The following is a 15,179-nucleotide window of genomic DNA, read 5'->3' as shown; positions in this document are numbered from 1 at the left end:
ACTTAACGTGATACCTGTCGTATACATACATTGGACAGTCGATCAGGACAGGTAACACCATCTCTTCAGCTGTATCGCCACAAGGACAGGCAGCACTTTGTCTAACCCTGAACCTGTAAAGTTACGACAAGAATCCACCGTGACCTGTCAACATCTGGGTAATCAATCCCCTTGGTTTTATTTGTTTAATAATCGAAACGTACGTAAACGTATTAAGTGACGAAACAGATACATTTCTACGCCTGTATCATTAAGCAAATTGGTGATAATTTCTTGGACCCAGGAGCTACGGCTGAGTAAACCACTTATCTACGCTAATAAATAAATAATCCAGGCCACCGCACATCGCATCGCCTCAAATGGTAACATCTGTTATTGATTTTTTTTATCGGTGATGACTTGTGTACGTGATAAACATTGTACAATTTTGGGTTTTCTCAGTATAAGTTGAGCGTATAGAATAAATTAAATACAGCCGGAGTCAAATTCAAAGCCGCTGGGGCCAACACAAGCAGTGTTTCGGTACAGTATTTTATGAACACTTATAACGAATTTTTCAAACGTATTTTTTTTGCCCTTTTGCCTTTGGTATCTTTGTAACAAATAAACTCTAAAATCACTGGACCGATTAAAAAAATATTCATCTATTAGAATGCTACATTAACGATATCCAAAATATTTTGAAAAAAAAAATTCCAGACGTGAAGGGGCAGGCGGCCTATTCCTAATTTTTAACATAACGACCTACGAGCATCTGGTTGTTTATTGTCATTGAATTTTTTGAACCTTGACTAGATATAAAAACTAGGTCAGTTGATAACTTTTTGCGCATCAAACGTTTTTATTATAAATATTAAATAAGGTTTATCATTTTGATCTGTCAATTATTGTTTAAAACATGAATTGCGTTCTACGCGTGATCTGTTTATTCAAGAGTTTTCTATATATACAATAATACATTATACATATTTAAAAATGAATCCCTATTTCCCTTGGCCACGGCATTTAGGAGGAATTTTCGTTTCGGAGTCCCAAATGGGGCGAGAGCACATTTCTATGACTAACATATAAAATCTAATTTTATTTATCTACATGGTTCTTATTATAAACATTCCTTACCTAGAAATATTCATTCAGTAATAAGTCCTAATTTCTTAGGAACGCTAAAATTATTTATTATAGTCAGAAAGCCTAAATATCTCACCCTAAACACACTATTTGTAATAAAAAACGAGTGTTATCGGCTAATCAAATATATATTTTTAACTGAAGGAAAATAGCACGACTCACGCGTGTTTTCACGGCCGGCGTATTTTTATCTAACGTAACGGATAACGACTAAGATATCTGGACCGCGAATTATGAATTTTTAGTATTATTTGTAATGTAGTAGTAGAAGAAGAAATAAAAAGTGGAAGAAGTGAACTTAATTATTATTTATTTATTTATTATTGACTCTATGTAAAGGTCTTTAACCTATTGAACACTAGAGACGTGTAAACATTATTGCACCTCAATTGGCAGACTTAACGCTTATCGTAACGAGAGGCTCGATAAGAATTGCCCGTGCGCAGACCGTCAGTACCGTGATCGACGCCGGCGCAGCGAGTTTGCGCGCCGTCCCATACGATTTATAAACATTGATATGTACGACCTGTGTTTAGTAAACTGTGCTATGAGTATATAGTGTTTGTATCAATTAAACGTTGACAAGGTGAGTCGATTTCAAAATACGTGCAGTTTTACAAAGGTCGTTGACTCGCGAATTGTTTATTTATATAAATATTTCATCTAAAAACAAAATCTAGCTCGTGTCGATGTATCAGCGCGTGCGCAACTAACCGTTTCTTACAATTCGGTTTCAATTTCACTCTCCGTAGGTGGTATTGAATTAGAACTTTCTTTTCTTTTCACTGCGGAAGCATGGTTCTTCCATGTTGCAAATGTACCACGATCTTATTTCATCTCGACCTTAAGTTACTATTTATTAATTTAAAAAATAGTAATTAAATTATGGTATTACTATATATGTATTATGGTACAATAGATAATTAGCAAGTAATATTTTAGTTCCTCTTAAACTCATTCCTAATGAAGTTATAATTAGAAATGAGTTTAACAAATAACAGCGTTTCGTTTGACATTTACACTTAATACCTGAGTGATGACATAATTCTGTAATTACATAAAATTAGCATATTATTAATTAAATACATTTAGAAATATTGCTAAGTCCATATATAAACGTGTAATTATATAAATCGAGAAAAGAAAATAAAAAACTTATCTAGTCTAAAAGATATGCTAACGGAAATTTTCGTCTTTATTTATCTTTTATAAATGTCACAAGCTATGTTTTCTAAAATACAAAAAAATATAAATATGCAATAAAAATATTTCACTTACAATTTTAGAATTTACTAATAATAATAAAATAACGGATTAGCTACCAAGCACATAACAATTCTTTCTTTAAAATTGATCAGCCCACTATTCTGTTATGTATAATCGCGAACAATTCGAAAGAGAGGTGCCTGAGGTTAGTTTTTGCAGACCAAGATTGGAAAATTCTCCTGATTTTGAATCTGATTTTGAATTCCCAATGAATAAGGGATGACAATGTTAATGTTCTGTATCTGACCATTTAACAACTTGTATAAGAACGTAACACCGGCTAGATTCATAATAATTGTATATTTATACATAAAAAGTAACACAACTATGCATATTTACATAAAATTATTGTAATATTGTAATTTACACTTAATAAATTACAGTAAAATATAAAACAATAAAATATTATTCATGTTATACATTATATATATGATAAAATGGATAAAAACGTTTTGTTGCCGACGTCTGTCAGCTGATTATGGTAAAAATATCTATGATCTAGCGCATCTTGTTTTCAGTTTTATTCTTACAATGTATCATAGAATTATCTCTTGGCTGGGATATAATTAATTTATATCAAGCTTTATTTAAAACTAATGAGTCATTTGAGTCTAGCCTCTTTGTTTAAAATTAAATTTACCAAAAACAATATTATTTTTTAACTCATTTATTAAAAACGTTTTAAGCCAGACTTAGTGTATGTAATCAAACTAACCTTACCTAACCTAACGCACTAACCTTTGTAAATAACCTTTTGTAACCTTAAGTAAATAAAATTTAGTACAAATTAATTAATTAAAAATACAATTGTAAGGCAAGAAAAATTACCCAAATTTCTTCACTCGTTAGAATGTTCATCTTTGCTATCTGTACAGTACATTCGGATAACAAAAGCGTTTACTTATTATTAATATCATAATTACTGATTAATATCAAAACTTTTCATAATAAAAATAATCCACTGGCACCAGTTATGGGTTAAGCCGCAGCTTGCAACCATTCAAGACTTCTTTAACGGATAAAAACGCAAGTTTATTACATTGGTTAGATAAGTGTACGCTTGTTTCTTTTCTTAGTAGCAATGCATATATGCTGTACTACTAACTTTTTTATTTCCGCCTTATCCGCCTTTACACAACTGAACGTACTGAACGAGTAATGTTTGCTGACTAACAAATCAATTGCGAACTAACTCCACTTATATTATATCATGAAAAGAGAGACTTTTGGCATTAACATAAGTGATCATGGACGGCCAAGTCACTCATTAATATCGTGAGCCGCCTGCTTGTTTGTGCTGTTCGAAAAAAAGTAAATATAATTTATGATTAAATGCATCTTGTAATATGGTAACACTGATAAGAAATATAGTAACGGTCGTTTATTTACAACAAATATTTGGTATTAGATAATAATATTGGTTATATTCGGAATAATATTTCGTTGTTACCACTTCCGTTGCGGTAGACCGGTTAGATGTCAAAGTAGTTACAATTCTGAATGTCTGCATTTTCTCTTAATTGTTATAGTATTAGATAAATGTATCGTAATAACAGTACAATATTTCCTAAATAATTAATCAACATACACATAGTGTTTTATCTAAAATAGATTCACCGGAAAAAATATACGCAAAACAGATAGACAGAACAAGCATTACAATCGTATACCCAGGCGTTAGTCAAATAGATTTGAGAATATGTTTAGATAATTTAAGCAGCGATTCATTCTCGAGTCAAAATTGTTACGCAGTATCGTGTGAATTATTTAAAATAACGTAATGTTTGCGAATCTCTAACCTTTAAACAGTATGTTTTCGTTACTTTACGATTACTAACTGTTTAATACTTAACAGCCTATAAAACTAGTTTATACATAAATACGTACATAGTATTTTTAAATAACAAAATAAATGAATTGCAAATTTGTTTAAGAAGGTTTTCGTTTTGGTAAAAATAAAGTGGTCGTCATTGTATGTTGATACAGATTAAACGTCTGCTTTCAATTGCCGGAGATTGTCTATTAGGAACTTGAATACTTCCTTCGTAAACCCATATCGCTTGTATATGTACTTTATAAATGAATATGAGCTGAGTAAAACTGTTAGTTAAGAAATCGGATAAGAGACTACCATGAAGCTCCATGGCTACAATGGTTTGCGGACATGTGGCGCTAAAACAAGGCCAAGGCCAAGGCCTCAAGGCCTCTTCTCCAAGGCCTCAACTTTCTGTATCTGTTTCGTAATCACATTCTTTTTCTTAATTTGCTAGTACGTGATCGGTATTCTGTGTCTGTCACACGCCACTTTTTGAGTCTAAGGCATGCCGGTTTCCTCACGATATTTTCGTTCCCCGTACGAGCGAGTGTCGAATGGACTCATAGAATGAAAAGTCAATTCGGGAAGAGGGATTTGATCCTACATCCTAAGGGACTGAATCAAGTCACTAGGTCAACGCTGCTCTCATGAGAGGGTTAGGAGACTGAATTACTATTAGTTCCGTAATTAGTTTGTTAAGTAAAAATTAAAATCTCACGTACAATAATTGAATTAAATTAATAACTTATACTTATACTCACATATAATTATTTAACAAATGTAACAAAATATTGTAAACCTATTTTAAAAGAGTAAGTGTGGAGTTTCTTGCCCATTCTTCTCCACACGAAACTACCTTTTGGAAGGGGCAACTAGAATCATCTTTATATATTTTTTTTTTTGACGTTCAAAAGTGCCATTTTAGATGGTCTAATTGAAATAAACGATTTGACTTTGACTTTGACTTTGACTTTTATTCGCAATAAATATGCAAATTTATTTTAATCATGAAATAAAAAAATCTTTTAATTCTTTATTTTCTTTTTCTTTATATTCTTCGGGCACCCCCGAAAATTGAAAAAGAATTACTACTACTACCACTACCTCGGTGCCCAGTTATTTAGAGACTTTTGATATCTCTAGCACTAGCCACAACATACCCACAGTCATTATCATATTTTCGATTTCCATCTGACCCGATTGTCCTTTTTTAAATATAATCTATGTCAATGTGTGTCAAAATAGATGTTGGCAGTTACGCAATAAAATTCTTGAGTCGTAAGGACGCCGTATAAGGACGAATTCGGCAATGTTCCCTATTACGTGTGACACATAACAAATGTTGTATAACGAATGACGAACATTTAAGAAAACACTTATTTACATAATATAACAATGGATTCTTTTATGAATATTTATTTATTATAGCTGTATTATCCTAGTAGCTAAGTATTTGCTTCTCAAATTTAAGGTCGTGCGTTTGAAGTAATAGATTTATCTTTCCATGTGAGCAACTAACAGTTACAAAACTTTAATCCGGTAAAAATGTGTTTTCTTTAAATTAACAGTTAATATAGTGAAGAACGTCTGGTGGCAGAGATGGCTGCTTATTTACTTACCAATAAAGTAATATGGTCAATGATAAAGACGTATTGTATGTTTTCCTTATGCGTATAACTTTGGAATAGCAAATTATTTATGAAAATATAATTTAAATTTGGGTATTTGTACTCGTCTATTTTTAAACAAATTTCACTGTTCTCAAAACAAAAATATTGTGAACGTATCAGAATAGTCTCTGTATTTCCCTACACTTCTTTTTAGCTCAGTCTTCATCTACGAGATCTTGAAACAGAAAAACTTTTAAAATTCTCTGCATAAGTTACCTTTTTGCCTATGTTTATTAACAGAATACGAACCGATCACCTCACTTATACACCCCCGCACTTCCTTAAAACTAAACTTGTTCCAGCTGATCTAATCGGAGACCACAATGGCTATGAAAGAATATCTCCAATGGTTGCCACCTCCTCGTTCTCTGCTGGCGCTCTTGTTGGCTGTGACTGGCTTCAGTGGACGTCTATTTGCAGCTCACGTCGCACATTCACCGACAGTACTTGTGGACGCCTGCCATTCCTTATGTCGACTAATCGGTCTTATCACAACTCTATTAGCTTTTAAGGTAGGCATAGATTGAATGGTGTTTATCACGAAATGTTGAAAACCGCTTGACGTATAAATATGAAATTTGTCAGACTATACACCTACAAGCGTTAGCTAAGATGATGCTTCATCTTTTGCTGTTGCTACGCGGACGAAGTCGCGAGCAACAGCTTGTCATTTTTAAATGTAAAATGACTTCTAAATACAACGCAAAAAAGCTGAAAAACTTCTGCCATAAATTGGTCAAATATGCACAAGAGGTAACCTCCATCGGGTCCCTCGAGCAAGCGGGCTCCAACTCGGCCATAAATTCCATGATGATATTTCCGGAGTAGTCGTAGACCGGGCCCGCGCGGGAGATGCCAAACTCTTTAAGCAAATAAAGTCCCTTTTAGGGAAAGGGAGATTTGACACTCCCTTGCTGACCAGCTTCTCGACCACACTGTTTGATCTTGTGCCTGTAAGGCTACTATTTAGGAGTCCTAGAAAAAAAGATAACACGTTACAACCAAAACTACCAAGGCAGGAAATAGATAACAGAAAGATTCTTCAAGGTGATTCTAAATTGGAACATTTCGCCCAACTTGATAGGCTGCACTGGTTGTTTTGTATTTTCGTTTCATTTATTTGAAAATATAACTGCACGGCAACGCTTCAGTTCTTATCAACTGTAAAATTGTAGTTTCTTAACAATCCGAATAAAATGCATGAAATAATCGTTACTCGAAGGTTATTTTTTATCGTTACAATTATAAATAATATGTAAGTAAATAGTTATTTTTTATAGATTATTCCAAGGTAAGCTTATATCGACTGATTATTTGAACGTAGAAATTTTCTAACGGCGGTACTTAGAGTCAAAATTATACAGTTGATAACTTTTATAATAAGAAGCATGCTAGGATATATGGGCCGTACTCCTTGAATAGACTAGACACACTCTTTTTGGTATGTTTATTGATTAGGGTCCTATTATTCCAATTTAAATATTGTTTCACGGGATTCAAACCTCTGGAATCTGCGTTACCATGTTCGATAAATATTTAACCACGATAATAATAAAAGGTATATCGATGTGTAAACATAATTTAAACTGTATATATGTAGTTTAACGTTTCGAATTTGTATTATTCACTCGGCAACTGAAACATATGTGATTAGGGTTAAAAAATAACATAGTTGACTTTAAACATATTTTTATAGTATGAACGAGCTGATGAAGGAGCTGGACGCGAAGGCCGTCTCCGGAACACATTCGGTTGGGCCAGAATCGAAGTCCTCGGAAGACTTGCGGTGCACGTTCTCTTCGCGTCGTTTTCCCTTGCCTTAGTAGTGAACGCGCTGCAGCTGGGCGTGCATTCATCTCATGTTCAGCCTCCAAGATACCCCAGGGTCATTTTGGGAAGTGGTGTGATCGGTCTACTGCTGAATGCCATCAACTATCTTCTCCTCGCGGGTGAGTTACTTTACAATTTAACTATAATAATACAGTAACATAGTTGCATACCACATATTATTGAAAAAAAATCATTACACTAAACGTCTATAGATACTTATATTTTTAAAAAAAAGACTTTTTTAAATATAAGTTTAGACGTTTTCAAGTAGAGAATCATACATAAATACGTAATACATAATACGTAAATAACTGCCAATCGCCTTTATTTAAGTTGGTATAAAAATAGTATCGCTTTCCATTTGAAGTAGGCTTACCGCGAAGAAATGCAGTGACATAATAACTACTAACAAGTGAAATTCTATTTCCATCATACTAACATACTTACTCGTATTATATTAACTTTAAAATATTAGTTTAGTATTAATTTTTTTATAGGCAAATTTTATTCGCTACAATATATGAAAAGAAAACCGTAATATTATTGTGAATGTCATTGTATAATTTCAAGACATTTATTTTTGGTCAATAAATAAAATCCGCAATTCTTAAGGATCTTAATGATTGACAGGACGAGAACTAAGTTATAGTAGAAGACTGAGTGTGACAGAGAGCGGGGGAGTGGTTCTCAAATCAGGATCAAGGGAGCCTGTACTGGCGCATGCACCGAGCGATATTACAAGTATGTATCAATCATGGGAATTATTCCGTTATATCGGTTTTGGTTAGCGTGCAAAGAAATTAATAAAGAGTTTGTTAGTTCTGTTAATATTTTAAGACGCGTGGATTTTGCTGATTCATTCCTACCGTAAATGTAGGATAGGTTGAGAAGGTTTCCGTTCGACCATATATTTTACTATTCTTCGTGAAATATATTAACATTTATATGTTTTCGAAAAGGTAGCTTGTGTGTGATGGCTGCGGGCTTAACATTGGAATGGGAGCCTAGTGTGGCGGGTGTGGCTGACCCCGCCCTTTCCGCGTGTGCTGCTATACTACTTGTCACAATTAATTATCCATTCTGTAAGTATTTATTAATGAGATACAAGTTTAGGCCCTCTCATGACATTATGTTTCAATCTCACTTATCAGTATTTATTGTTGCTAAATAAGATTACTCTTAAATCCGCACTGATAATAATACATAGTATGTTTCTTTTATCACTTTCATACCGAGTTCCGGTTTACCCCCTATTCTATATTTATTTTTATGGAACAGCGGGCAAACGGGCAAGCGGTGATGGAATCCTCCCGTGGACACTCTCAATGCCAGGGGGTCGCGAGTGCTTTGCCAGCCATTTAAGAATTCGTACGCTCTTTTCTTGAAGGACCCTTAGGCGAATTGGTTGTGAAATACTTTGGCAGCTGGTTTGACATACTCGTAGTGGTGGCGCGGCAAAAACTGCCTTAAAACGCTCAGGTGTGGAACGGCGGCATATCAAAGAAATTGTAATAAAGAATTTTTAAAAAATAAATAAATAACACTACTATTAGAAGTGTTTTTTATTTATTTTTTTGAGACTAATCAATCTTCTCAGCGAACCAATCAGAAACAAATATTATTTCGCCTAAAATCTAACCTAGTTTCTCCACTATACTAAGCTACAGAAGCGGTCCGTTCTAATTTTGTATAATATAACAACTTTAGAACATTTATATTTGTAGTGCGGTAAATAGTAAACACCATTTAGAGATGTATCAACAATTTCTTCATCTTGGTTTACGCGAACACTATACTCGTAAATAAAATTGTATACATAAGCCAACGTTTAGACGGTTTTTTAACCATCGTGGTCATCGAATGACGGAGTTGTAAGAAATTTTATTTAAATCTTCAAGCATTTAAAAAGCCAAACATACATCACGTCATACATGTATTTCGATGCCGGTTTCATTTATTTGAGTTCATTCACCTCCATTTGTATTAATAATTTTCTCTTGCGTGTTTATCAATTTATCATCATCTCATTACCATGGCTTATCGTGCTTTATAATCTCTTGAAGCTTAGAAAACGCAAAAAATCTTAGCCTCATTAATCGTCGCGGTCTATTTGGAACCTAGTTGTCGCTATGAGTAATACAATTATTTTGTAACGATTACAAATTGTTTATCAAATTTATATTCATAAAATATAGTCTATCATCTACATTTATACAGGATTTTAGTAGTTATTAGAGATATATTATGTCTAAAATCTATTTCACGAATGCAAGTGTAAAACAAATAAAATAATCCTTAAATCCTTAGGCTAGCTTACATTAAAAAAACTGCCATTTTGATTCCAAAGACGAGTCCGAAATAATTTTCTAGATTTCATTAAACTGCACAAAATGTATTTCTCTATTCATTGGTTCAATAGATAGGTTGGTATTTCGTATTATAGTTTTTTTCGTATTTAAATTATATCAATGAAGCCAAATCACGTTGAAATAATTGTTGGAAGGTCATGGTGCTGTCCACATATAATTGTCTATGATGCACTGCATTTAAATTTGGAATATCTTTATTTTATTTTTACATGTGCGGTGTCATTTAATTTAGTTCATATATTTTCTCATACAAGTAAACACAATGTTTCCAATTTATTTTGCATTTTAATTAATTGCTTTAGTCCACCCTATCAATAATTATTACATACCTAAAAATATCCTAAATAGGAAATTTATTGTACTAAAAGTTCAAAAACTTATACCCGAATAGCATTAGCTATGTCTCTATCAAATCGTGAATTGAAAACGGAAAATACTTTCCGTTCTTCTTTTAATGATGATATATATCTGTGTATAAGTGAGCTTATTTCTTGCCTTTCCCAGGCTAGCCCGATAAGAAAATAATCAGTCAAACTGACATGAGTCTTCTATTATCTACCACAAGTCCGTCATAAAAAACACGTGTCACCGAACTTAAATGTTAAGAAATTATATATTTGATAATAATGTTGCAATGTTATACAGTGCGATCAGCCGGGCTGGTTCTACTCCAGACGGTACCAGAAGGGCTCGGAGCCTGCGAGTTGCGAAGTGCTGCATTGCAGGTGCCAGGAGTCCTCGCCATACATGAGCTGCATGTCTGGCAGCTGCACCGGGACAGATTGGTCGCTACTGCGCATGTCTGTTATAACTCTGAAGATGTGAGTGTAATGCATTCTTTTAATTAAAGCATTGTTTCGTCTCCTGTCGAATTTTGTTTGTGATGAGCCATCAATGAAAATATATGTTCTTTCGAAAATATAATTATAAAACTATACATAATAATTTTTCAAATGCTTTCGATATCTTTTCGATAATCTTCATTGCAAATATATAAAATAATCAGTGTTTCAAGGCCTGTAATTTAGAGTTATTCTTCTATTCTTCAATTTAGAGGGAATTCTTTTAATTTACAGGATTTTCTGAAAAGCTCAAATCAAGTGAGCGATGTATTTAAACGTCATGGAATAAACTTGGTTACATTACAGCCAGAGTTCAGCCTTGCTGCAATCACAGGTTTTTATAGATTTTCATTTAGCTAATAGAAATGTAACACATTTTTGTATCTTGAGTAAACTACTCTAATCCAAATAATCCTCTATGAAATATATCACTTGAAACATATCAAGACATATATCGCAACCTTGCCCTCGTTTATCGTACAAATGTTTTATCGATAGATACTTGGGAAATGTTAAAGATGACAAAATAGGTCATATTACTTTCAAGTGGGCAAAACTAGTGATTCAATCTGGATTTTCTTACTTCGAACTTGTGAATTCAAGTGTACGTTTGGCTATCGTTACCTTGGCTTTTCTACTAACGTAACACCCAAATGTTTCTAGAATGTTCTGTCATATTTTAGTGCTACGTTAATGTAACTTTGAAGAACGTCGGAAAATTTTCGGGAAACTTCCTGGCAAAACGTTGCACTTTAAGTCACATAATAAGAAGTAACAAGTCACTTGACTAATCATTTGTAATCAGTTTTAATCTAATATTGATGTCTTTGGAAAACTAACCACAAACTCCAGCCGTATAATAATCAAACAAAATTTCCACTACTCAAACTCTAGAACTGAGAAAACACTTTAAATTTGATTAGTTACATTTTTATTCTCTACGACAAAGGTTAACTTATCAGCTTGATTATTGACTAATTTATATTCCTTGGTCTTTGAGAATACATTATTTCAAAAAAGACACGTGCTATCTTTACCTAGGAGTTATGTACGCATTATTTGTAATATTTGTTGTTTATTTTTTTATTTCCAGATTCGGGTGAAGAAAAGAAAAATTTAATAGATTTAGCAAATGCTTGCTGTTCCTGTCCGTGTGCCAAGGAGTGTACAGCACCGCGGTGTTGTGCGGCACCTCCAAAGCCTACCATCACACGAATATAGCACTACTTACAACCGTTCTTAAGACACAACCTTGTCTGAACACTATTTTACTCATTCGAAGCTTGACTCTGAGTTGTCTACATTCTGGGATTTGATACCGTAAATGTTTTAGTTTTAGGAATCGTTTTATTTTTATTGTCTCAAACGAGGTTAGAGGGTGTATTCAATTATTCTTAATTATGGTTCGACCTACGTTATTTTATTATTAAGCCCCGATTTATAACATAACGGCAAAACAGGGACCCTGATACGGGCTATGTATGTTTCATTGATGCCTGTTAAAGGAAGATCAGCCTTCATAACCTGTTTCGTTGGGAATCGAACCCAGGCACCACATGCATTATACATCGCTACGCATATATATATACGTAGTATATATGAAAATAATACATTTTATTTAATATATCTTCGATATGAAATTATCTTAAAGATATATGAGGTAAGCAAGGTTATCTTATAGTGCCAATGATATATCTATACTGTGTTACCAAGTTAGGACCTAATCTTCGAAATACACAAAATAATTATGTGAAAAAGAGTTAACTTGTGTGTTCTGTAATCTAGTTTATACGAGTAGGTAGATTAAGTAAAGCCAAAGACGACTTTCCTACCAGTTGGAAAGTGACATTTTCTATTAATACTAACTTTTACGCTCTAGTTGTTTCGCCGTAACCTACAAGATATTCAAGTTTAGCTTTCGTGATAGAAAACACGTGATAAATATTAAACACTTTATAAATCCAAACACTATATTACAATTATTTTTTAATTACAATAACAAACTGCACCAAATCGTCATTTTTTTTACAAAATTGATTGTATACGTCTGTCGAAAGTCCTATTTTACCAAGTTTAATAAGGTATTTCATACACATGAACTGAACAAGCACACTCTCGTGTAAATCGCATCTGCGGCCCACCGCTTTAAGCGATGAACTGACATTTATTTAATTAAAATTAAAAGTGGAGAACACAGGTCCAATGGTGTTAGTAAACTGTTTTAAATGCTATGTTATACATTTCATGTAACTGAATATTTTAAGGTTTTGACATCAATCTTTTATTTTAGCTTTATTGAGAGGACTGCGTGTAGAAGACTATAACGTCATACAAAAGCTTTTCCTTTTAATTGAAAAGCTACTCGGTAGGAATTTTGCTTACGTCGTCTACGTACTTTACAAAAATAAAAATCGTAGTTTGACGCTTTCAGCACTTTTTATAGTCATCCACAAATGCAGTAGAGCAAAAGACCTTACAATACAATAAACGATAAGCTGATAAAAATTAATGAACTAACAATCGTATGACAAAGAAGCGATTGTTGCATCAAATGGATTATTGTTATCTTACAATGCCTTTTCTTCTCAGAGGTCACATTCATTTTAACCGTTAGTGCAAAAGTCGATGACCTTTAAAAGCTCACCCGAGGTTCCCGAACACTTCGTTGAATATGCTTTATAAAAAATATTTAAACACTTAAACAAACTAAGACGCTATTTTATAATTAACCTATACTAATTTTATGTTGAAGTTTGAATTGGAAAATTATTTTTGTGTCATAAGTTAACGCGAGTAAAACCAGTTGGTTAAAAGGCGAATTCATAGTAAAAGCAAAACAGTTTTGAAATGAACTTATTACCAAGAACTTTTTTATATACCGCGTCGAACGGCCAAAAAAGTATATTAAAAGTAAGAAAAGTATTGAGTAAAATGTATCAATTTTTTAAAGCTTCTCGAAGTAGGTTTTTTTGATCGAAATTTAAATTTGAAAATTTAAAAATATAGCACTAAAAACGTGTATTGTGTTAGTAGTAAAAACAGAATATTGAGAACTTTTTTAAATACAGTAAAAAGTATGATTATTTTATCGCCGAATAATACTGAATGAAGCCTTTTAACAATATTTTGCTACAGGCACCTCATCTACAGCTATCGTCATTTCTTTGTATCCATATAATTATTGTACTGGGTCACGCCTGCGGCAATATTTGTATCCAGAGTATTGTTGAAACCTACGTAAATTCGTTGAAGCTTGCCCGTTTATTTTAAGTAATATTGTAAGTTTATTTGTGCTAATTGTGATGTACATGTCTCAAAAATTCAAAATATATCTTTCATTAACCGTTTTTTTAGAAGTCTAAAATATATTATAAAAATTTGAAGTACCATTTGATATACGATATATATATATATATATGATTTGTGGATACGTAAAATGGTTTATTTTAGTTCCTGTACATCAAAATCAGCACCAATCTGTTGCATTTTGAGCGTTGTTCAATTAGTACGTAAGTTAAGTTATCATAATGAAATGTCTGGAGTTGTAACTGTGATGTTCCTAAGAGTATTATGTATTATATAATTATAATATCGCTAGAATTAGGAACAAGTGATAAGTAATATTTTAACACGTAATGTACAAATTAATAAACACTATTTTTTAATTTCAACCCTTGTTTTTATTCATTTTTCAAAACATTTTAATTTAAACGCGAATTTTAACATAGTTACGTAATAAATATTTTCGAACCAATGTTAGTTGGGTCTTTCAAGAACAGAGCGTACCAATTCTTAAAAGGCCAGCAACGCACGCGAGCTTCGGGTAGTATTGATACCGAGTGCTGAAAATAATTCAAACCGTCAAGTATAATAATGTAATCAATACGCGTAATTTCCGTTAAAGAAGTTAATTTAAATAGCTATTAAAAATGTTTTATATCTACGTTTTATGTTATTTTATACGTCTTCAATAGAAAATTAAGAAATAAATAATTGCAAATTACAGTGTGATAAATAATATCATAAGGTTTCTTCAAGCACGCATTATCTAAGTGTAATTGACAAGACTTTGCGTATTCGATTTAGACTTACGGGAGTCGCGCTGTGTCTCAACTGGAGTCTTCAAACTCAAAATATCTTTATTCATATAGGTAAACACGTACACTTATGAACGTCAAAAGAAGATAAATTAATTGTAAATTTACATTTACTACCAGTTCGCAAGTCAAGGCGTAGAGCGGGTAAGAATAATTGGCAA

At 32.8% G+C, this 15,179-nt stretch overlaps 1 protein-coding gene across 2 annotated transcripts; it reads left to right on the top strand.

The window, feature by feature from the left end:
• Nucleotides 1–1,564: 1,564 nt before the first annotated feature.
• On the top strand, nt 1,565–14,592 carry LOC125061560 (zinc transporter 1). 2 transcript variants are annotated; one of them, XM_047667034.1, is made up of 8 exons: nt 1,565–1,714; nt 6,186–6,392; nt 7,577–7,829; nt 8,341–8,451; nt 8,670–8,792; nt 10,725–10,900; nt 11,156–11,255; nt 12,015–14,592. In XM_047667034.1, exons 2-8 carry the CDS (start codon nt 6,204–6,206, stop codon nt 12,140–12,142), a joined length of 1,080 nt encoding a protein of 359 aa, XP_047522990.1. In that variant the 5' UTR covers nt 1,565–1,714; nt 6,186–6,203; the 3' UTR covers nt 12,143–14,592. The 2 variants fall into 2 exon arrangements, with proteins under 2 accessions (XP_047522990.1, XP_047522989.1); XM_047667033.1 differs by having other exon boundaries at nt 1,566–1,714; nt 6,183–6,392.
• Nucleotides 14,593–15,179: the final 587 nt, after the last annotated feature.

This window comes from Pieris napi, chromosome 23 (genome assembly GCF_905475465.1).
Source record: "Pieris napi chromosome 23, ilPieNapi1.2, whole genome shotgun sequence".
Lineage (NCBI taxonomy): Eukaryota > Metazoa > Arthropoda > Insecta > Lepidoptera > Pieridae > Pieris > Pieris napi.
The sequence above is the reverse complement of the archived record's forward strand: the minus strand, read 5'-3'. Positions and strand labels throughout refer to the sequence as shown.

Excerpts from the sequence above, each read along its gene's own strand:
- LOC125061560 (XM_047667034.1), top strand. The coding sequence starts at position 6,204 with ATGGCTATGAAAGAATATCTCCAATGGTTGCCACCTCCTCGTTCTCTG. Across the intron at positions 6,393-7,576 it reads CAACTCTATTAGCTTTTAAG|TATGAACGAGCTGATGAAGG; the intron begins GTAGGCATAGAT and ends ATATTTTTATAG. Across the intron at positions 7,830-8,340 it reads CAACTATCTTCTCCTCGCGG|GACGAGAACTAAGTTATAGT; the intron begins GTGAGTTACTTT and ends AATGATTGACAG.